Here is a 22897-nt window from a genome sequence, read left to right as displayed (position 1 = left end):
AATAATAGGGCCATTATTACAGACTACTGCCCAGAGTGGTCATATACAGTGGTAAGGAATGAATATCACTAAGGAATATTTATATATATATGTATATATGTAAGGAATGTATAAAGTGGGGAATATATCTGAAACGGGATACCTTTATTTCTCATTGTACTGTAGACAAGTATAAGATTCTATTTCTCATTTTAAGTATGTTGTATAAGAATTGTTTCTCATTGTAGAGGCAGTAAGATTCTGTTTCTCATTGAAACAGGTATAGGATTCCAATTCTCATTGAAGGGAAGGGGATGATGCATTCTATTTCTCATTATAGACAGGCTCAAAGACAATGTTTCTCATTGTAAAAATGGTGTTTTCCTTATTTTTAGGGAGGTTGTAAGATGCTGGTTGTGGGATCCTGGCTGTCTGCCACAGCGCAATATGTTTGTGTGTTCGATGGCAAATCTGTCCCCACCAGACTAGTCCAACCAGGTGTTCTTAAGTGTTGTGTTCCAGGTAAGTGTGTTATACAAGGTGTTTTGGCCCAGGTAATGTAAGTGTCTTACTAGTATCCTGTTTTGATTTTGAGATAGGGACAGTCCAACAGAGGGTTCATAATTCAAAGTCACTTGGTGAAAGGGGTATATAGTTATCAGTGTGCGAGTCCATTTATACTCTTGATTTTGATGGTCATTGGTTAAGATTAAAGGGTCAAAGGTCACATTGACCACTTTTGATGTCTTTTACTCTATTTCCTTAGGAGGATGTTGGGGGGGGGGGGGGGGGGGGGGGGGGGGGGGGGGCGCGGATATCGTTGGCATATGTATGTGAGTCTCTGCTCACTTTGTATCATTTACCCCTACATTTTTAGCTCACCGGGTCCAAAGGACCAAGGTGAGCTTATGCCATACTGTGGCGTCCGTCGTCTGTCGTCCGTCCGTCGTCCGTCGTCCGTCATCCGTCCGTTAACAATTTCTTTAAAACGACTTCTTCTTCTTAACCACTTATTGGAATTTAAGTAAATTTGACTGGAAGCATCCTTAGATGGTGGGGATTCAAAATTGTACAAATGATGGGGCTGACCCCCCAGGGGGCTGAGGGGCGGGGCAATAAGGAGGCAATTTGGCTATATTGCCTTAAGCGACATCTTCTCTGGAACTAAGAGATGGATATCAACCATGTTTAACTGGAAGCATCCCTAGGTGTTGTGGACTCAAAATTGTACAAATGGTTGGGCTGACCCCCCAGGGGGCTGAGGGGCGGGACCAAAAGGGGGCATTTTGACTATATTGCTTAAACGACTTCTCCTGTAGAACTATGCACTGGATATCAATCATATTTAATCAAAAGCATTCATTGGAGGCAGGGATTCAAAATTGTACAAATGGTGGGGCTGACCCCTGTGGGGGCTGAGGGGTGGGGCAAAAAAGGGTTATTTAGCTATATTGCTTTAAGCGACTTCTTCTCTGGAACTAAAAGATAGATTTCAACCATATTTGACTGGAAGCATCCCTAGGTGGTGGGGATTCAAAATTGTACAAATGGTGGGGCTGACCCCCCAGGGGGCTGAGGGCTGGGCCAAAAGGGGACAATTTGGCTATATTGCTATAAACGACTTCTTCCGTAAAACTATACCATGGATATTGATCATATTTGGTCAGAAGCATTCATGGGAGGCAGGGATTTAAAATTGTACAAATGGTGGGGCTGACCCCCCGGGCTAAGGGGTGGGGCCATTTTTTTTACTTGGAAATGGTTGAGATCCCCACCATATAACCATATATACAATTGCTGAGTATAACGAGAGGAATGCACATTTGCTTCCAGGATGGCTCTAGGGTCTGGCCCCACCCTTGGAGACTTAACCCCTGGGTCATAACTTTGAAAGGTTAAGATCCCCACCCCAAAACTATATATACAATTGTTGGGCATAAAGAGACGAATGCAGTCATGATATTAGAATTGACCCAAGGGTCTGCCCCACCCTTGCAGACATAACCCCTGGGTCATAACTTTGAAACGGTTGAGATCCCCACCCCAAAACTATATATACAAATGCTGGGCAAAAAGAGACAAATGCAGTCATGATATTAGAATTTATCCTGGGGTCTGGCCACAACCCTAGGGACCTAGTTTCTGAGTCACAGCTTGGAAACAGTTGAGATCCCCACCCCATAACCATACATAAAATTGCTGGGCATAAAAAATCAAATACAGATATGCTACAAGGATTGGCCTTGAGGTCTGGCATATTCCCTTGGATCTCATTTGGAGAATATTTTGCCATGATTGCTTAGATATCCAGGTGAGCGATACAGGCCATCTGGGCCTCTTGTTTAAATGGACTTGCCCATTCATTGATTCGGTAAGCTTCAAATGTGACTTTAGGGCTGAATGGGTTAAATGATTTCTATAACATTGCTGTGTGTGTTACAGCTCATGCTGCCGGCTGTATCAGTCTCCATGTGACCTGTGACGGCACTGTGTTCTCCAATAGTGTTCCATTCGAGTACAAGGACAAGAAGCTAGAAGAAACCACTCAGAGTCAGCAGTCAGACTGGTTTTCATTTAATGGTAAGTACTGTAACAAGATAAAAATGGATCCTTTAAATTAAATTTGATTCTTGTTAGGGCCCCACATCGGAGATCTGTAGTAATCATGGTGGCCGTCTACATATCCATTTCCGGTCATTATATGAGAAACTGAAAGACAAATCTTCCTGAAATTTTACACGGTGATATACTGTGAAATGTAGATGTGCAATAATAATAAAAAAAACAAAAAAAACACTGAAATGTATATGTACAATAAGGGTTTAAACATTTTTAGCTCACCTGGTCCGAAGGACCATGGTGAGCTTATGCCATACCGCAGCGTCCGTCGTCCGTCCATCACAACTTTTCCTTTAAAACGCTACTTGTCATGAACGACTGAGCAGATTTTGACCAAATTTGGTCAGAAGCATCCTTGTGGGAAGGGATTTTTTTTTTGTATAAATGATGGTTGTGGCCCCCCTTGGGGCTGAGGGGCGGGGCCCAATGGGGGGAAATATAGCAAATTCTTTAAAATCCTTCTTCTTCTGCAGGAATGAAAGGATTCGTTCCATATTTGGTCTGAAGCATCCTTGGGTAAAGGGGGAACAATTTTGTATAAACCGTGGGTCTGGCCCCCCAGGGGCCTGAGGGGCGGGGCCAAATAGGGGAAACATAGCAAATTCTTTAAAATCCTTCTTCTTCTGTAGGAATAAAAGGATTTGTTCCATATTTGGTCTGAAGCATCCTTGGGTGAAGGGGAACCAATTTTTTATAAACCCTGGGTCTGGCCTCCCAGGGGCCTGAGGAACGGGGCCCAATAGGGGAAACATAGTAAAATATTCTTTAAAATCCTTCTTATTCTGTAGGAATGAAAGGATTTGGTTTATATTTGGTCTGAAGCATTCTTGGGTGAAGGGGAACCAATTTTGTATAAACCGTGGGTCTGGTCCCCATGGGGGCTGAGGGGCGGGTCCCAACAGGGGAAATTTAACAAATTTTTAAAATCCTTCTTCTGTAGGAATGATAGGATTTGGTCCATATTTGGTGTGGAGCATCCTTAGGCAAAAGGGAATTTCGTTTAAACAGCGAGTGTGGCCCCACTTGGGGCAGAAGGGAGGGGCCAAATAAGGGAAACAGCAAATTCTTTAAAACCCTTCTTCTTCAGTTGGAATGATAGGATTTTTTTCAAAATTTGGTATGAAGCACTCTTGGGTGAAGGGGAACAAACTTTGTATAAAAGGTGTGTCTGAACCCCAATTTTGTATAAGCAGTGGGTGTGGTCTCCCAGGGGGAAGAAGGGCGGGGCACAATAGGAGAAATAGAGGTAAAACCTTTAAAATCCTTCTCTGACTATGTTCCCCCCATAGGGGCATAGGGATGGGGCTCTGTTTGAAGTTTGTTCTGGCTCTATCTCAAGTGCTGGATGGATCTTTCTGAAATTTCATATGTACTTACAGCACCTACCATGGAGTGTTATATCTTTACTTCATACCAATTATTTTAAACATATTCAGGTGAGCTATACAGGCCCTCTGGGTGTCTTGTCTTAAGGTCAAGGTCAAAAAATAGACTGGGGGTACGGTCCTTACTTGGAATTCAAAAGTCTTAATTTTTTTTACTTTTTAAATGATGATACAATGTGATTTGTAAATATGTGCAGTAGGGGTTGCAAATGTTACTGAAAATAAAGGGGGGGGGATGGAGCAGTCGTCGGTCAGGCACATGGCCGGGTCCTTGTTTATATCTAGCTTTTTAAGGTCGCTCACTATGCCTTCAACTGTTGTGAATTTTTAGGCTTAATGAATACCTTAACCTTAACTCGGTAAATAGTATTTTCACCGCCTAATCATGACTTTGTAACAACCTGGGAAAAATCTGTGTCAGGTCAGCATTTGTCTTACATATATATGGTTACATTTGCTTTCAATTCAAGTGCAAAGAATGTGGCTTCATGTTTTATTTCTAATTAGGTTCCATGTATGAGATGTATTGTGTTATGTTGGTATATAGACCTGTTTAAAAAGTATGTCTGATTGTTATGTAGATGACTGTCTGAAGCTGCTGCTGATTGACCGTCTGGCCGAACTAGAACAAAGACTGACCCATGTGACAAGTCCATGTGAACCTCCGCAATCTATTCTCAGACAGGTAAACGTCAACAATCCATTCTCAGACAGGTAAATGTCAGCAATCCATTCTTAGACAGGTAAACGTCAACAATCCATTCTTAGACAGGTAAACGTCAACAATCCATTCTCAGACAGGTAAATATCAACAATCCATTCTCAGACAAGTAAATGTCAGCAATCCATTCTTAAACAGGTAAACATCAACAATCCATTCTCAGACAGGTAAATATCAAAAATCCATTCTCAGACAGGTAAACGTCAACAATCCATTCTTAGACAGGTAAACATCAACAATCCATTCTCAGACAGGTACACCTCAACAATCCATTCTTAGAAAGGTAAAGGTCAACAATCCATTCTCAGACAGGTAAACGTCAACATCTCATTCTCAGACAGGTAAACATCAATAATCCATTCTCAGACAGGTTCATGTCAACAATCCATTCTCCGACAGGTAAACATCCACAATCCATTCTCAGACAGGTAAACATCAACAATCCATTCTCAGACAGGTAAACGTCAATAATCCATTCTCAGACAGGTTAACCTCCACAATCCATTCTCAGACAGGTAAACATCAACAATCCATTCTCAGACAGGTACACCTCAACAATCCATTCTAAGACAGGTAAATGTCAGCAATCCATTCTTAAACAGGTAAACATCAACAATCCATTCTCAGACAGGTAAACGTCAACAATCCATTCTTAGACAGGTAAATGTCAACAATCCACTCTCATCTATAGCTGAATGTTTATATGTCTGTAAGTCTATGTAATCCACTCCCATAGGTGAATCATCTGTAGCCAAATGTATTAACACTGCAAATTTATTTATGTCTCTTCAATGCCATTCAAAACTTAATTACAGTTTAAAGTAAAACCTGTCTAATCTGACACCTGAGTATTCTAACACCCTGTCTTATCCAACATAATACTGTTATGTATTTTCCATGAAAACTATGAAACAGGACCTGGGTATTCTGCCATCCTGTCTTATCTGACCAATATTTCACTGTTTTATGGATTTTGCTGTTTTAGATCCAGAATTTCCTGATGACTGGGGATCTGGAAGAGAAACTGGTTTGGCATGTAAAGAAGATAGCGAGTGAAACGTGGTCAGATGTGGACCCTTTTCCTAAGGCTGGTCCACATAACATGACACTTCTACACTTAGCTGCAGCCCTCGGCTACTCCAAGCTGATTCAGACTCTAGTTCATTGGCGCTCTGACAACCCATGCTGGGTACTGGAGTATGAGGTGGACGCTCGCTGTCAAGACGACAACGCCTGTACTCCACTGGTATTGAAGTTGTTGGTTTTTAGTGACACCATGACCCCAAACCCCCTACCCCTACCCCCATAACAATTGACCTGTTGTGATTCCTTGTCATAGCTCCTCACTGCATTTCTGAACAAATTACATCAAAGGTCAAGTAAGGGAATACATTGGATGAGTTCATATTTCAGGGTCCCAAGCTTAAGGTCAGTGCCAAGGTCACTGTTGCTATTTATGGGTCAACCATTGCTGTTTTTTCACAGCCTATTCAATCCCATCAGCTTACCAAATTTTTCACAAAGTTCAAATATTTAATCATCCCCAGATAAATGCAAAGCTGCACATGGTGTAATATTTTGGTATAGTTTCCAATGCAGATAATTAATAGCTTTTAACATTTCTGATTATTCTTTGCATTTGTGCTTATTTTGATTTAAGGATTCCCCCTACCACTGCCAAAAACTGGAACTGTGCATTGGAAACTGTTTTTTTCCGACGCGACTACATCTTTGATGAATCATTACTGAAAAGAAAACTAGACCTTGCAGAACATTTGTGAAAAGTAATAAAAACGAAATTCTATCAACAGCAGTGTTCTAAGTTGAAAAAGTTTAGCGGGGCTAGACTGGGATTCGAACACTGGACTTTAGTTTGTTGTGTTATTGCTCTTACCGATTGAGCTAGCTGGTCGACGGAAATGTTCTAGCCTAATTGTGCTACAGTTATATCCAAACGTTAGTTCAAGCGAGGTTACTGTATTTACGAAAAAAAACCACAGTACAGTGTACAGTGCAGTGGGACACGGATCCTTAAGATGTCTCTTTTTACAAAGTGAATGTTTCATGTTGCACAGGCATTCTATTGTTGGTTTAGATGTGTTGAAGTACGATGTGTATTCAGTGAAACCTTGATACAATGCCCCATGTTCATTTGGCATGTCACATATTTCAAGGTCATTCTTTCTCTTTTTCTTAAGAATTCCTTCGTATGTTTCACTTGATTTACTACCAAACCTCTTTATAATATCAAAATTTCTCTGGACAAATATGGTGACAGTATAACAAAGTTTTACAGTATTTGCATTTTTTTTTATGTATTTTTTTTATAATTTTCGGATCTATTCTCATTGGAAATTTACATAAACAAATAAATGTCTCACAGAATATATGAAGAAATTTGCATGAATGAAGCTTGTTTTACATTGATGTTTTATTTGTGTTGTGTCAACAGATGTGGGCATGTGGAAGGGGCCATACCCAGGCAGCTGTTGTGTTATATCATTGGAATTCTGAGGCATTACATATCCAGAACAATGAGGGTTTAGTCCCGTTAATAGTTGCTCAAAAACATGGACACTTGGAAGTTATACGAACGCTGGACAAATTACTCACTGTCAGTTCGCAAAACTCAATATTTGCGTCGGGAGGAGGGAACTTTGTGCCCATGCAGTCGTCTCCCCCGAAATCTATGGACACGCCACTCCAAACGTCCACGCCCCTCACAAAGGACATGGTTAGGGGTCTGTTTAAGTCCCCACCACCTGTGAGTACTGTGTCGCGAATGCCCGAGGCGACAACTGCCAGCTCCACGCCAACATACCCTGGCGAAGGGTTTCTGATCCGGCGACAGAGTGACCAAGCCCTCCGGGGCAATTCCGTGAGGAAGAAACTCAACAAAAGGTTTTCAGTGGATCTACTTCCTGTGCATTCCATAAGCAATGACGGATCAACAATAACAGACTCTGCTAATCGACCAATCAGAGAGACCAATTCAGAACCACAGCTCTCCATGGCAACAGACCCCATGACAAGACAGACCAATCCAATGCTGTCTGACCCAGGTCGCGACCTCACATCACCCGACATGATGATGCAGGCTGCTGAGGCGGCGTTCGAGGCTTCAAAGCACGGAGAGGCAAGCATGGAATCCATCACACTTACTCCAAGGTCACAGGGCCCCAACTCTGTCCTTATACAAATGGACACAGGTATTACATTATAAATGGACACTGGAATAACAGTTACTTCAGTAACTTAACTATATACTAATACAAATGGACACAGGTATTACACTTAGCTTAACTTCAGTAACTTAACCAGTATAGATAGTTCATCAGTGTTAAGTTTTTGATTGGTATTCGTAGCTATATTCATCCTGAAATCTTTTTAACAATTTAGCGCAACTAACATGATGGGACCTTTTTTGGTTTAAATTCACCGACTGATTATTCTACTTTTAAATGCCACATTTTTGAGGGTTGAAGCCAGGTCAACCTGCAAATCTTAAAATAGGGCTTCAAAGTTAATGTCAAGTCTGGGCAAAAAAAAAAAATCTGTCATTACTGATCCAACTGATCAAATCTTTTGAATCACTATAAACATAAATGGCCATTGTTGCTTTTTCAACTTTTTTCTTAGTTTCTTCTGAATAACCAATATTTTGCCTGTAGCTTTATTCTAGTCTGCTTTTAAGGTTACAAGTGTGAAATTAATACCAAGTGAGGGATGCAGGCCCATAGGGCCTCTTGTTTCTAATTGTATTAACAAAATAGGTTTGTGTATAACATTAACATCACTTATTAACTAAATAATCTAAATGTGTAATTATTTTTATATTAACTTAACTCATTTACACCTGAAGACACATTTGAACTCTTCCAATGAAAAGGTTGGAATAGTTCATTATAAAATTTCAGGGGTGAATGAGTTAATTATTATCAAAACTAGACTAAATAAACAATCAAAACTATTTTAAAGTTATTTGAATCCTATAAAAAGCTTAAGGTCATTGGGAAATTAAAGATGTCCAACTGGGGAACTCATTAAAAAATATCTCATTAAAATACAAAATAGTAATAAAAGATTTACCATCAAGATGAATGGGGAATTTATAAAATATCTCATTTGAAATACAAATATAGCAATAATGTACCTATTACTTGTGATAAGAATGGCCCTCAAGATGAATGGGGAATTCAAAAGATATTTCAGTTCAAATACAAATAAAGTTAAACCTGATCATGCACCTGATCATAGAGACTACCTGCAACTAGAGACCCAACATGTAGACTACCCCAAGGTGGTCTGTTGATACAGATTTGACTATAATAGTGATGTACATGGGGCAATTTGACATCAGGATATATAAACAAATGTATTTGAGATACCCACAATTGTGCTTAGAAAGTTTAGTTGTATATTCCTTTATGAAAGAGTATTTTCAAAACTAAACTCTAGGTCGTTTTGACTCTGATTGTCTAGATATAATGGATCTAAGCAGCAGTATGCTACTCATTATTACTACAAACCAAAAACGATTGTGAAATACACCGCTGGTTTCCATTTAGGAGGGGAACAAAAGAGCTTCGGAAGCAATCCTTTGAATTTCGTTAAAAAAATCTTTCTGGGTCAGTTGGGGAAAAAAATGGTTTCCATCCAATTTTCACATTATGAATTTTTTCCACTTCCACAAAGTCGTAGAAAGGAACATGGGGAACTGTTAAAGTGATAGAATACAGGCTCCGTTGCAGTGATAGAATACATGCTCCGTTGCAGTGATAGAATACAGGCTCTGTTGCAGTGATAGAATACAGGCTCTGTTGCAGTGATAGAATACAGGCTCTGTTGCAGTGATAGAATACAGGCTCTGTTACAGTGATAGAATACATGCTCCATCGCCACAGGCAGGTCATGGCTGGGTGTGAGATGGATTAACTGTCAGTGTTGAATTATTAACAAGCTTTAATTATAAGTAGTCACGGTAAAAAAGTTGTGTGTCCGTCCAAGATTAACATTTACTGAGTCTATTAACTCTGTCAGTACGGCCCTCTGGTGCCTATATATAGTGCCTAGTGGCTTCAATTAAACACAGTTTTAACTCATTCACCCCTGAAATTTAATAAAGAACTATTCCAACATTTTAATTGGAAGAGTTCAAATGTGTCTTCAGGGGTGAATGAGTTAATTAATAATTCCTGAGGTTCATGCTAACAAGGACATCTAGTATGCATTAAAACTTAACAAGCTGATACACATTTGTTGTTCAGGTGTGGTCCAATTAACTTACTTCAGCATCGTTGCTGTAGGTTCTTCGTGAACACCTATTTTTTCCAGCTGAATCAAGTCATTTTGATACATGTATAACAACTATTGTACATAGGCTTACAGCATAGCCGAATCGACTCGATTTTGTGGACAACTCGTACACATTTTACAATTTTGTGTGCATACAGTTGTCATTTGTCTGATGAAGGACCGTACCAGTCATCGAAATGTCACATAGAAAGTCTTATTGGTTGTGTAAAAAGAACTTTTCATAATTTTCTTTTTCTGTTTGTGGATTGGAATTACATGTACTTAAAAGGATTCTCTTTTAAAGTTTGATTAATAATTGATCTCAATTACAATTTCAAGAACACACAGCTTCAAAAAACATCATGTTGGATATTACAAAATAAGTGGGAAAAAGAATTTGATATCTGTTTGCCACATTTGATACGATAGCTATCTTTAATCAATGTTCATACAAGCTTGAAAGGAATCTAAAGTTCCCTATATTAGTGTTTAAGGCCTGAAAAACACAAAATATTAAGGTTTATTGTAGAAACAGTTTCTAATTCAAGGAAAAAAGACTTTTAAAGTTCCAATATAATTCTGTTTTAATGCGCTGTAGATGAACTTCCATCAGAAATAAGTAAATTATTTTTGAACTTTGGTTCTGAGTTGGTTCTGAGTCAACAACCAGGAAAGGGTTAAATACTACCATACAGACCATATCTTTGATTTTCGTTAGAGTTATGTCCCTTACATAACAGGCATTATTTGATAGTAATTAAGATTACGAGAAAATAAAATTAACTGCATACATACATTTTTATTTCTCAAAAAGAAGTTTAACCCTTTCACCACTGTAGACCATAATGGACTTATCCATATCAATGCATGGTAGAGTCTACTTAAGTTACATAGGGGTGAAAGGGTTAAGGAGGTATAGCAATGCAGCAGGATGTCTGTCCATCTCTTTGTTTTCATTACCTGGCACATACTACATATAAAGCATAATTATATGATCACATATTGAGCTTGGTACAGTATATGGGTTTCCCTATAAAGGAGGAAGAAACCTATTTATTTTGGGAATGGTTCCTCATAGGTCAAGGACATAATGTCACTGTTACTAAAAAATAGAATCTAAACCTCAGTTTAAACAATTGCACAAAGCTCATCATACTTGGTATGTGGGTTAGTCTAGAGAAGGGGAATGACCTTATGGATTCTGAACTTGGTCTGTCAAAAGTCTATAGATCACTACTTTTTAATAGCATAATTGTATCAAATGCATCAATAAGAAATGTTTCTTGGAGGATTTTTTTTTTGGGGGGGGGGGGGGGGGNTGTCCCCATTGGGGCTTTCTCATTTTGTGTATTTATAACTGAATTGTTTCATCAATCAATAAAAATGTAATAAATTAAAAAAAAAAGTAAATCCAAGGTGCTTTTTAAAAAGACATCTCACTACAATTTTCTTGGAGTGGAACTCTTTTCTTATCCCTTTCACCACTGTAGACCATAATTGACTCATCCATATCAATGCATGGTAGAGTCTACTAAAGTTAAATAGGGGTGAAAGGGTTAAAAGGTCAAGGTGCATGTCACTTTTTAGATGGCAAAGTGTTATTAACAGCCAGTAATTGTAAACACCAGCTAACTGCCTGCCTTACTTACAGATGAGGTACTGTCCTCCGCCAGTGCTAGTCCTCTCATAGACGTCGAGAATTTGTCATCTGACGATGAGGACGTAGATCTCCTACAAAGATGTATGTCGTCATAATACTCGGGTGTTTTACCCAGTTATCTCCCCTTGTGTTTAACCAGTGTTTACCTACCTTTATTGTGGTGTGATATTTCTTAATCATGTGTTATCTCCCTTGTTTGTTCTTTATTTTCCCATTATTTTGTGATTCATAACTTTCTTCCTTGTGGATTTTTTTTTTATATATATACAATGTATTTTTTTTTTAGGTCACCTGAGCTTTGCTCAAGTGACCTATTCTAATCGCTTTTCGTCCGTCGTCGTCCGTCGTGCGTCGTGCGTAAACTTTTACATTTTCAACTTCTTCTCAAGAACCACTGGATGGATTTTTTTCAAACTTGGTCAGAATCATCCTTGGTAGATGAGGCTTCAAAATTGTAAAATTGGGATTCCTACCCCAACCCCTGGGGCCAGGGCAGGGCCCCAAAGGGAAAATTAACCAATATTTCAAAAATCTTCTTCTTCAGACTCAGAGGTACTACACTCATTTTCTCTGCGTGGAAAGAAAGATCATCAGGGGCTTTACTTAAATTGTAAATTTCAGGACCCCCGAGCTATCCGTTCTCCCTTGGGGAGGGGGTAAAGTTTACTATAGTTTATATAGGGAAATAACACTTTTGGGTATATTTTGACAACTTTCTGTAGGAAATTATTTTTACTTGGTGAGAATTATCCTTGGAGGTAGATGGTTTCAAATTGTAAAATTGAGATTCCTACCCCGACCCCTGGGGCCAGGGCGGGGCCCCAAAGGGAAAATTAATCAATATTTCAAAAATCTTCTTCTCCAGACTCAGAGGTACTACAGTGATTTTCTCTACGTGGAAAGAAAGATCATCAGGGGCTTTACTTAAATTGTAAATTTCAGGACCCCCGAGCTATCCGTTCTCCCTTGGGGAGGGGGTAAAGTTTACTATAGTTTATATAGGGAAATAACACTTTTGGGTATATTTTGACAACTTTCTGTAGGAAATTATTTTTACTTGGTGAGAATTATCCTTGGAGGTAGATGGTTTCAAATTGTAAAATTGAGATTCCTACCCCGACCCCTGGGGCCAGGGCGGGGCCCCAAAGGGAAAATTAATCAATATTTCAAAAATCTTCTTCTCCAGACTCAGAGGTACTACAGTGATTTTCTCTACGTGGAAAGAAAGATCATCAGGGGCTTTACTTAAATTGTAAATTTCAGGACCCCCGAGCTATCCGTTCTCCCTTGGGGAGGGGGTAAAGTTTACTATAGTTTATATAGGGAAATAACACTTTTGGGTATATTTTGACAACTTTCTGTAGGAAATTATTTTTACTTGGTGAGAATTATCCTTGGAGGTAGATGGTTTCAAATTGTAAAATTGAGATTCCTACCCCGACCCCTGGGGCCAGGGCGGGGCCCCAAAGGGAAAATTAATCAATATTTCAAAAATCTTCTTCTCCAGACTCAGAGGTACTACAGTGATTTTCTCTACGTGGAAAGAAAGATCATCAGGGGCTTTACTTAAATTGTAAATTTCAGGACCCCCGAGCTATCCGTTCTCCCTTGGGGAGGGGGTAAAGTTTACTATAGTTTATATAGGGAAATAACACTTTTGGGTATATTTTGACAACTTTCTGTAGGAAATTATTTTTACTTGGTGAGAATTATCCTTGGAGGTAGATGGTTTCAAATTGTAAAATTGAGATTCCTACCCCGACCCCTGGGGCCAGGGCGGGGCCCCAAAGGGAAAATTAATCAATATTTCAAAAATCTTCTTCTCCAGACTCAGAGGTACTACAGTGATTTTCTCTACGTGGAAAGAAAGATCATCAGGGGCTTTACTTAAATTGTAAATTTCAGGACCCCCGAGCTATCCGTTCTCCCTTGGGGAGGGGGTAAAGTTTACTATAGTTTATATAGGGAAATAACACTTTTGGGTATATTTTGACAACTTTCTGTAGGAAATTATTTTTACTTGGTGAGAATTATCCTTGGAGGTAGATGGTTTCAAATTGTAAAATTGAGATTCCTACCCCGACCCCTGGGGCCAGGGCGGGGCCCCAAAGGGAAAATTAATCAATATTTCAAAAATCTTCTTCTCCAGACTCAGAGGTACTACAGTGATTTTCTCTATGTGGAAAGAAAGATCATCAGGGGCTTTACTTAAATTGTAAATTTCAGGACCCCCGAGCTATCCGTTCTCCCTTGGGGAGGGGGTAAAGTTTACTATAGTTTATATAGGGAAATAACACTTTTGGGTATATTTTGACATCTAAACAATAAAATAAAGCTACCAGTACCTATGATATAACTCAGGTGACCGCTAAGGCCCTTGGGCCTCTTGTTTATTTAATTTTCATTTCCATGAAAAATTGTTCCAGGTAATATTAATCCAGCTGTTTCATGGTAACTTTGGTTGCCAGATAAAGCTAGCTCTATAATTGTACACCTAAACTACCGCTAGAATCTTTCCTTAAGGATCCCCGTACCACTGCCAAAATCTGTAAGGAAGTGTTGGAAACATGACTATAGCTTTGTATAATCATTTCTGAAATGAAAATTATATCTTGTGGGACTTTCATGAGATATTCGACAATAGTGTTTTGAATGTAAAAGAACTAGGCCGAGAATCGAACCCTGGATCGACACAAGATTGATATACTATATCCCTCTAACCAATCGAGCTGCCTGGTCAACTGTGCTTCAGTTATATCTAAACAGAAGTTAAGGGGCCTCCCCTGTAACTACGGATTTTGATATGCATGCTGCCTGATTTCCCCGGACTTCATGATAAGTAGTTTTTGTGATAACGCCTCTAATACATGTTTTGTATGACAATCACAGACAGATGGGAATCCTGTTGATTTCTATGTGCCGTCCCCCCCCCCCCCAACACACACACACATATTTTAAACCCCTTACAAACATGTGCAGTATTCAATTTATTGTATTATTGTGCATGTTGTACTCAAAAATTCAAAAATTCTATCATAATATTGATTAAGGACTAACAGATATTTATTTTTGAGTACAAGCTAATAAATTGGATTTTTTGTAAAGACTGGAATACCAGAAAACGATCAGGAAAATGTCAGATTTCAATTTATAAGTATCATGTAGGATACCTTAGGTTTCCAAAATTTCTAGTGTAGCATATTTTGCGTCAATTCCTTTTTCTGAATAGTTAACTATCTTATAACCAGTATTTTACTGTAAATGTGTTTGCAGTATAGCTACCTGGTAAGTGTTCCTGTTTTGTACCTGTGTTTCCTGATTCTCTGACAGGTGTTGAAGATGACGAAGATGTCAAGCACCAGATGGTTACACTAGCCAAACAGATCATCGCCGCCATGCCAGAACGGATCAAACTTTCCCCGAGCCGTACGGACGAACCCGTCCTGGAGTTCACGTACATGAGGGAGAGAAGCGGATCCTACAGTTCCATTCCGTCACAACCATCGCCGCATGCATCGTCGTACGAGGAAGACTCCGGGATATCGACACCGATGGGCGACGGTCTCGCTTTTGATGAATATAGGTTTGTGTCTACTGGACATGGATTAATTTTCCTTCTTTCCTCTCTTTTTTTATGTGGTAAAACTTCCATAGTTATGTTCAACAAACATACTGCAAGTTATGTTCAACAAACATACTGCAAATTATGTTCAACAAACATACTGCAAGTTATGTTCAACAAACATACTACAGGTTATGTTCAACAAACATACTGCAAGTTATGTTCAACAAACATACTGCAAATTATGTTCAACAAACATACTGCATTAACATTAATTATCGCAACAGCATTATGGTCAGCAACAAAAATAAACTCTGTAATAAAAAAATAAGGCAACTTGTATGTGCGCAGTATGCAATTTGTCTATTTTTGCAGGTTATAAATATAGCAAAAAATAGAAGTGTACTGAGATGTTAATGGTATATGTTGTCATAATAGATGCTCCTCCATCTATTGTTAACACTGTTGTACTTTTCTCTCCCTGGGGTTATGACAGGATGTATATACAGATTTTGTAAATTGTTTACACCACAGCTGTTTTACCATATTACAGGAATTTGTATTTTACCTAACAGGTACGCCAATTTTTACGGAATTTTTTCATTTAAACAGGTACACAGATCTTGGCACTCCAGCATCGTCCCTGAGCCCAGACTCCACCTGTCTGCCGAGCCCCTACAGTCCGTACAGTTTCTCTCTGGACTCGCCTCCGCCCACTACCGCCGAGTTCACCGAGTACTTTAATGCCCCAGCCACTTTCATGGAGAAGGATTTCTCACAGCTCACCCTGTCAGGTAGGCAAGTCGGGCAACCATTACTTCACAAGTATTATGATTTACTGTTACATTTTGTCAGTGAGATACCAAATTCTGTCATCTTGATAAAACTGATATGTTTTACACTGTAACAGATGTCAAAAATGATTTTTGTCGCAGCGTGAAGATATCAGTTTTGGTACTGATCAATCAAAACGGTTATTTCTGTAATCCTCATTAAGATTCATCATTTTGGAAATATGTAATATCAAAGTGTTACTTTATACACAAACAATGTACGTATTAAACGTGTTGCAACATTTCAAGACCAACCTGTCCCTATGTCTGACTATGACTGAGTGAGCAACTCATACTGTTTACCTTTACAACAAGGTGACGAAATTGAGGACTTCATATGTTACTTGCTTAATGGACATTTCACCTATCCTTAGAGCGTGCATACACACAATTTGAAATAGGTTCTTTCTTTTCATTGAATCCAAAACTGCAGATTTCAGATGCAGATAAAGCGCAATAGAATAAGTGATTACTTCGGTAAATCTTTTCTACATCAACTAATATTTATAAAACCTCACAGTTGATAAGGTTTTGTAATTAAATTTTATTAGATCAAAGCTGAAAACAAAAGGAGGCTTGTGTTGAGTAGCCCATCCAAAAGGGAGTGCAACCTTGTTGTCATTACGTAACGTTAGAATATGGTGCCCAGATTACGCTATTAACTCATTAACCCCTGAAATTTTGTAATGGACTAATTAAACCTTTCGATTGGAAGAGTTCAAATTTGTCTTCAGGGGTGAATGAGTAAAATCTCCAACTGTTTTGATGCACTAACAGTTTCATCATATGTGCTGCCAACCATCGCATATGACATGCATGGTATTCTGGTGTCTGCAATAGACTAACGTACTGTTGCGTTTCGTTTTATTTTGAGTATATATTCTTTGTAATATCACAGAGATCTAATGTTTGAATCAGTGCACATGCCCCGTTCTCCAACTCTTAGAGGCATACCGTATTTAATGTAATGAAAGGCTCCCAAGGGGATTCAATGCATTCACCCCTGAAATTTCATAATGAACAACTCCCAACATTTGAATTGGAAGAGCTCAAATGTGTCTGCAGGGGTGAATGAGCTAAGATATATCAGTCTGATATTTTTATCATAAAATTATAGAATTTTTCTGAACCAAATTTGATAAATTCCAGACGTTTTCATTTGGACTGTTTGTGACCTTTTAATGTTTTCCTTTGATAGATATAGAACAGAGGAAGTTGTACGAGGCGGCTAAAGTGATTCAAAGTGCGTACCGACAGTACAGGGACAAACAGCAGCTACAACAACAGAAGGAGATGGAGGCAGCCGTTCTCATTCAGAAGTACTACAGACGTTATAAACAGGTAACTTTACTGAATAAATTTGGTTTCCATGGTTACACACACTTTGGTTTCCATGGTTTTGAAAGTGTGTAACAAATATCATTTATTTTTCTCAGAGAGTTGTTCCAGAAAAAAAGCATATCTTAAACAAATTGTATTTAAAAAAAAAAAAAATCTTTTTGCAATCAGTTAACCCATACACCCCTAAAGTCACATTTGAACTTTACCAAATCAAAGACTGGGCAAGTCCAATTTAAATATGTAGGGATGTATGAGTTAAAATATAAAATGGAGTATTACATTAAAGCCTCGCTATACTGCCACCATTTGTCCAGGAGAAAATTTGGTGTTATGAAGGGGTTTAGCGATAAATTGAGGGAACTGTTCAAAGGAATTCTTAAGAAAACGAGAAAACAAGAAAAAGGGGCATTGAAATATGTTGGCGGTAAACGAGGTGGCCAATAAAACGAAGGGCATTATGACTTTTTGTGCATTGGTGTCTCAGTATGCATACTACAAGAAGATGACACAGGCAGCAGTGTTGATCCAGAGTCAGTTCAGGAGTTACTACGCGCAGAAACGCTTCAAGAAAAGTCGAGATGCAGCCGTCGTGATCCAAAACCAGTACAGAACCTACAAGGAACATGAAAGGTTAAAAAAGGGAGGCAACCAATCTGTCATCATTCAGCAAAGATTTAGGTATGTACTAAATTGCTTATGGCTGAATGAAAATAGCATATTACTAGTCGCATTCTAAAAAAAACACTAAAAAAATATCTGTTTAAAGATGTTTTGAAAGGATTTGAAAAAGTCATAGATGGACCAGATTAGGAACTATAATGATAATCATTGCTCCAGATATTTTACCTGACCATAATATTGGTCTTGTTGGCTAAATCTTTTGATGATGTTTCTTAACTCATTCACCCCTGAAATTTCATAATGAACTATTCCAACCTTTGATTTGGAAGGGTTCAAATACATCTTCAGGGGTGAATGAATGAAGTTTAGGAAGGCCTGTTTTGTAGTTGAATTTTTAGTTTAAACCATTCACAGAGGAATCAATCTGGTTGTCAATTCTGGAACATAAATATACACTTAATGTACATTATGTTGTTTTGTATATGAAGATACAGCTCTGCAGGTTATATTTTCTAACTATTTCAAATTTCTAGGGAATATTTTGTAATAAACATCGTATAAATTTAGATATAGACGAAGTTTTATTGGTGCTCATGACATTAAGGCCCCTTTCACGTATCCGGTTCAACCATTTCAACCAGCCAAACCTGACAAGAAAACGACAGGCACAGATCTGAAACGAGGCTGACCTCAGGAATATTCGGCACGTGTAGATTGAGGGGTCCGGATCCAGACGGGCCTGACCGAAACTAAAATGCTGACTATTGCTAGTTTGCATTATTCCTTTATAAAATAAGGTTTATTCACATGTTTTTTTTTAGGATACGCTATATAATTTAGTGGAGGCGTGAAAGAAGGACATATTGTTCTTGATCTATTGTTAGTCCCCCACCGGGAACCGGGGGGGACTATAGTTTTGCATCGTGTCCGTCCATCCTTCCACTATCTTGTCCGGGCTCTATCTCGTACACTACTTGTCACTGGAACTTCATACTTTGGGTATGGGTTCAACTTGGTGAGGCCATGTGTCATAAAAAAGTAGGTCACTCTGACCTATATTTTGACCTTTGACCTGCATCAAAGAAAAAGTTTGTCCGGGCTTTATCTCCTACACTACTAGTCACTGGAACTTCATGCTTGGAGTATGGGTTCATCTTGGTGAGGCGGTGTGTCGTATATCAAAGTAGCGCTAGGTCATTCTGTTTTTGACCAGGTCACTGACACTATTCCTTATTGAATACGGTGGGTCTGTCAAACATTCATATATAGAATTAGTTCCTGTATGAATTTATCATCTGTGCATTTCACATTCGGTGGGGGACAATAATTTTCCGAATTGTCATGTTATTCATCTATCAAAAAACTCCAAAACGGAGTATTTTTTTGCTCTGCCTTCAGTTTGTTCGAAATTCGATTGTTTATCGTGGAATATTTCTGACCAAAATCTTAATCTGTTCAAAACAGCAAATTTGCAAATCAACTTACTGTCTTCAACTCTTTCCTTGGAAACAAATTGGAAATTTCTATGGATGTGTAATTCGAAAAGTATGCATATGGTAGCAGTTGGAAGGTTTGAACAGTTTCTCAAATCTATTGACAATCTTACAATGTGTTTTCAGAAGTCACTACCAAAGGAAGAGTTCTGACGGAACAGTTCCAGAGGGTCACATCGTCCAGCTTGTGTCAGAGGCTGGAGACAGGTAAGGGAGATAACTGTAGTTTTATTAATTGGTCTGAAGGGATGCTTTTGGTTAACATATATTTAGATTTTTCTAATATGGTGTTGGAATTTTTACTAACTGTTATTATCAGTTTGTTTATTAATCATTGACTTATTAACAAATTTTAACATGCATGACACATGTAATAAATATAATATTTGTTTTTGAACATATTGTTCAGCTTGAAATTTTGATAAAATGAATTCACTACAATATTGATGAACTGAAAATAAGATAGCAAACACATCACATATCAATATTTACACTGAATGATTTCTATATCATAATATTAGGAAATGAGGAAAAAGAAATCAAAGTTATTAAACTGTAAGAAATGTAGAAGCAGTAATATTATGATTTATTTTTTACCTCAAAATATTGTTCCAAAACATTTTAAAAAATCTGTGAAATTCCAAAGAGTAGATTTATTTATAATCTTCAAAACAATTTAGTATATGTAAATAGTGCAGAGATTTTATGAAGAAATCTATAATTTTGAGCAGCAAGAAATATTTGAATATAAGTTATTCATAGAATTTATGTCAAGATTTAGAAATTTGAAAAATATAATATTCATATTCCTGGAGCTTCTAGATACATGTGTATAAAAAAGCAGCTTATTTAAAAGATTTTCATTTAAGTAATTAAAAAAAGAAGTTAATATAAATGTTAAATTATTAGAATAAGAGATTTTCAAAAAAAATTCTATCAAACTTTAAAATATGTAAATAAGTTTGCGAAAAGTTAAAAATAATATTAATAATGTTGAAGGTTTAAGATATAATTACATCAGATTATTAGTTTTCCATAAAATTCCCTATCTGACTATAAGTTTGATTTGTGTCAAAAAGTAGAATGAGCTTTACTTAGAATTTCTTATCTAACTCCAATTTGTAGGTTTATTTCAGAAAATGGTGTATAATCTTGAAGCTTTTAGGTTGAAAACGTACCTATACACTGTCCAAACTTTTCATAGAATTTCCAATCTAATTCCAATTCGTAAGTTTGATAAATATTAGAAAATAGATCTTGAAACTCTTTATAAGTATATCAGGATATGAAGAATAGTTGAGTATTAGTTTTCAGTAGAACTCATATTATTCTTATTCTAATGTATTTTGGTGTATTTAACCTGTGCTTAACATATAGAGATGTCTGGAAAATTGTGCATTTACGACGGGTATGTAGTTTACTTCCTGCTGTTGCTAAGTAGACTAGCTATTGTCACGATATGTGTGTTGTGTGGTGGCCTGGCGGGGCTGTGCTTGTTGACCCTTTCACCCAAAGTTTCACACTCGGGCGGTCTGACCCAGTAATTGAGTGGCAAATTTAGAAATAATTTATTTGCTCGGATATTCAGAAATGATAATCAATATATAAATAAAAGAATCTGGACTAGTTTTGAGTTTTCAAAAACTTTTTTGTAAAAATTGTAAAATCTGTTTTAATGAAGATTGAATGCTTTTTCATGTAATAAATACTGTAGAGAAATTAGACTTCGATCATGTTTGTAAACTTCCTGTGCTTGGAAAATAGGAGGGGTTCATATCCAATGGACCTGTGCAGCCAAACATTTAAAGCCGATAATATCCAAATGGCGAATTATCTTTAGTATAAAAGATATTCTTTTGTTGAGGGTTGAAAAGGGTGAACAATTTTGCAATCTTTTGCATTTTGCCTCTGAATTTTGTTTAAGTTGTTGTGTGTAAAAACAGTTACAATTGATTGGTTGTTTCATCAGTCGACCAAAACGAAGCGGTAACTGTTCAATTTCGCTTTCACGTCAGTTTAAAGATGTTTCCTGGAAAACATTAATTGGGGCATGCATGAAAATGAACCGAAGACTGTAAGCTTAAATATATTGGACTGTTTATTTTTGTCGGTTGGTCAAAACTTCAGTAGAGAAATACGAATGTATTTCATGATAAACTATCCTTGTTCTACTGAAGTTTAATCTTAAGCCAATCCTATAGAAGAAAAAAAAAAAATTCTTAAATACATTTCACTTTGTTGTAAGAACTTTAATGTCACGTTACTGTGGTACTTTTACTTTTTCTATGGAGCATGATAACTGGAATTTGTATGTTAACTCATTCTCCCCCTGAAGACACATTTGAACTCTTCCAATTAAAAGGTTGAAATAGTTCATTATGAAATGTCTGGGGTGAATGGGTTTAGTAAGATATTGCAATTAACATGTGACATGTTTTATTTTTTCTTCTTACCTTTATCTACTTTTTGAGATGTTGTGAAAGTGTTTTTTTCCTTGTTCTTAATATTTAAAATGTTTATGTTAGAAATACACAGATTAGAATAAGGTATTGCATAATTAACCCTTTTACCACTGTAGATCATAATGGACTCATCCATATCAATGCACGGTAGAGTCTACTTAAGTTACATAGGGGTGAAAGGGGGTTAAAGGAGAGGTGGCCAACATAACCAGGTAGTGATCAGTGGGTTTTCACCGATAGTTTGAAATATTTGTAGAAATAATGACTGTTTCATTATGAAATGAAGTTTAATACCCACACCCCACCCCCGCAAAAAATGGGTCATACATATATATTTTTACCCATGTCTTTCCCATCATGTGACCTTCTGTCTCGTCCCAGGATTCCCCTTGTGGTTCAATGCCACAGTTTTACAAGCTTCATTTCCTAAACGAATCCCCGCACCACTGTTCTGGGTGTAAAAAGTTAAGCAGGGCTAGCTATAGACTGGAACAAATGTTGAATATCATGGTTACTTTTCTGTATTTTTTATAACAGTTTAAGACACAAGAATTTTATGGATTACTCCAAAGTTCGACCTCAGATGTTCACATTTACATTTGATATTAGTTAGACACTGATGCACCTTTTGCCTTTTTTAATAGGAGAACATCTGGACAAGAAAGGGGCTCAATAATAAGCCTAACAGGCACTCCTCCTTTCTTTTATTTGGACATACACATGTATTAGATTTGAACAGTATTCTGTTTGTTATTTCTGGTTCCAGGACCTTTTTCAGTATTATATGTTGTCGAGTAATTTCAATACTCAGTGAATTTTAATATATGAAGATAAACTCAAGAGTATGTATCATTATGCAGATGCTGATATACCATTTCAATTACAGGATGTCTTGAAATAGCGTTAATGACCCCCACCCCCCACCC

At 37.6% G+C, this 22897-nt stretch overlaps 1 protein-coding gene across 6 annotated transcripts in view; it reads left to right on the top strand.

Moving 5' to 3' along the window:
* The window catches only part of LOC110462948 (calmodulin-binding transcription activator 2-like), an 89488-nt gene that overhangs the window by 59138 nt on the left and 7453 nt on the right, over positions 1-22897 (top strand). For 5 of the 6 annotated variants that reach the window (XM_021517226.1, XM_021517222.1, XM_021517227.1 and 2 more), the window contains exons 11-21: positions 375-501; positions 2422-2559; positions 4565-4668; positions 5690-5950; positions 7157-7913; positions 11651-11740; positions 14990-15242; positions 15834-16015; positions 17253-17395; positions 17880-18073; positions 19636-19716. In XM_021517226.1, the coding sequence (XP_021372901.1) occupies positions 375-501; positions 2422-2559; positions 4565-4668; positions 5690-5950; positions 7157-7913; positions 11651-11740; positions 14990-15242; positions 15834-16015; positions 17253-17395; positions 17880-18073; positions 19636-19716 (2330 nt within the window). Of the gene's footprint in view, positions 1-374; positions 502-2421; positions 2560-4564; positions 4669-5689; positions 5951-7156; positions 7914-11650; positions 11741-14989; positions 15243-15833; positions 16016-17252; positions 17396-17879; positions 18074-19635; positions 19717-20886; positions 20918-22897 lie in introns of all 6 variants that reach the window. The other variant, XM_021517224.1, reaches the window with a different exon arrangement.

The sequence above is a fragment of the Mizuhopecten yessoensis genome, unplaced genomic scaffold (genome assembly GCF_002113885.1).
Source record: "Mizuhopecten yessoensis strain PY_sf001 unplaced genomic scaffold, ASM211388v2 scaffold10847, whole genome shotgun sequence".
Lineage (NCBI taxonomy): Eukaryota > Metazoa > Mollusca > Bivalvia > Pectinida > Pectinidae > Mizuhopecten > Mizuhopecten yessoensis.
Note: the sequence above shows the minus strand (reverse complement) of the source record. Positions and strands in the feature narration are given on the sequence as shown.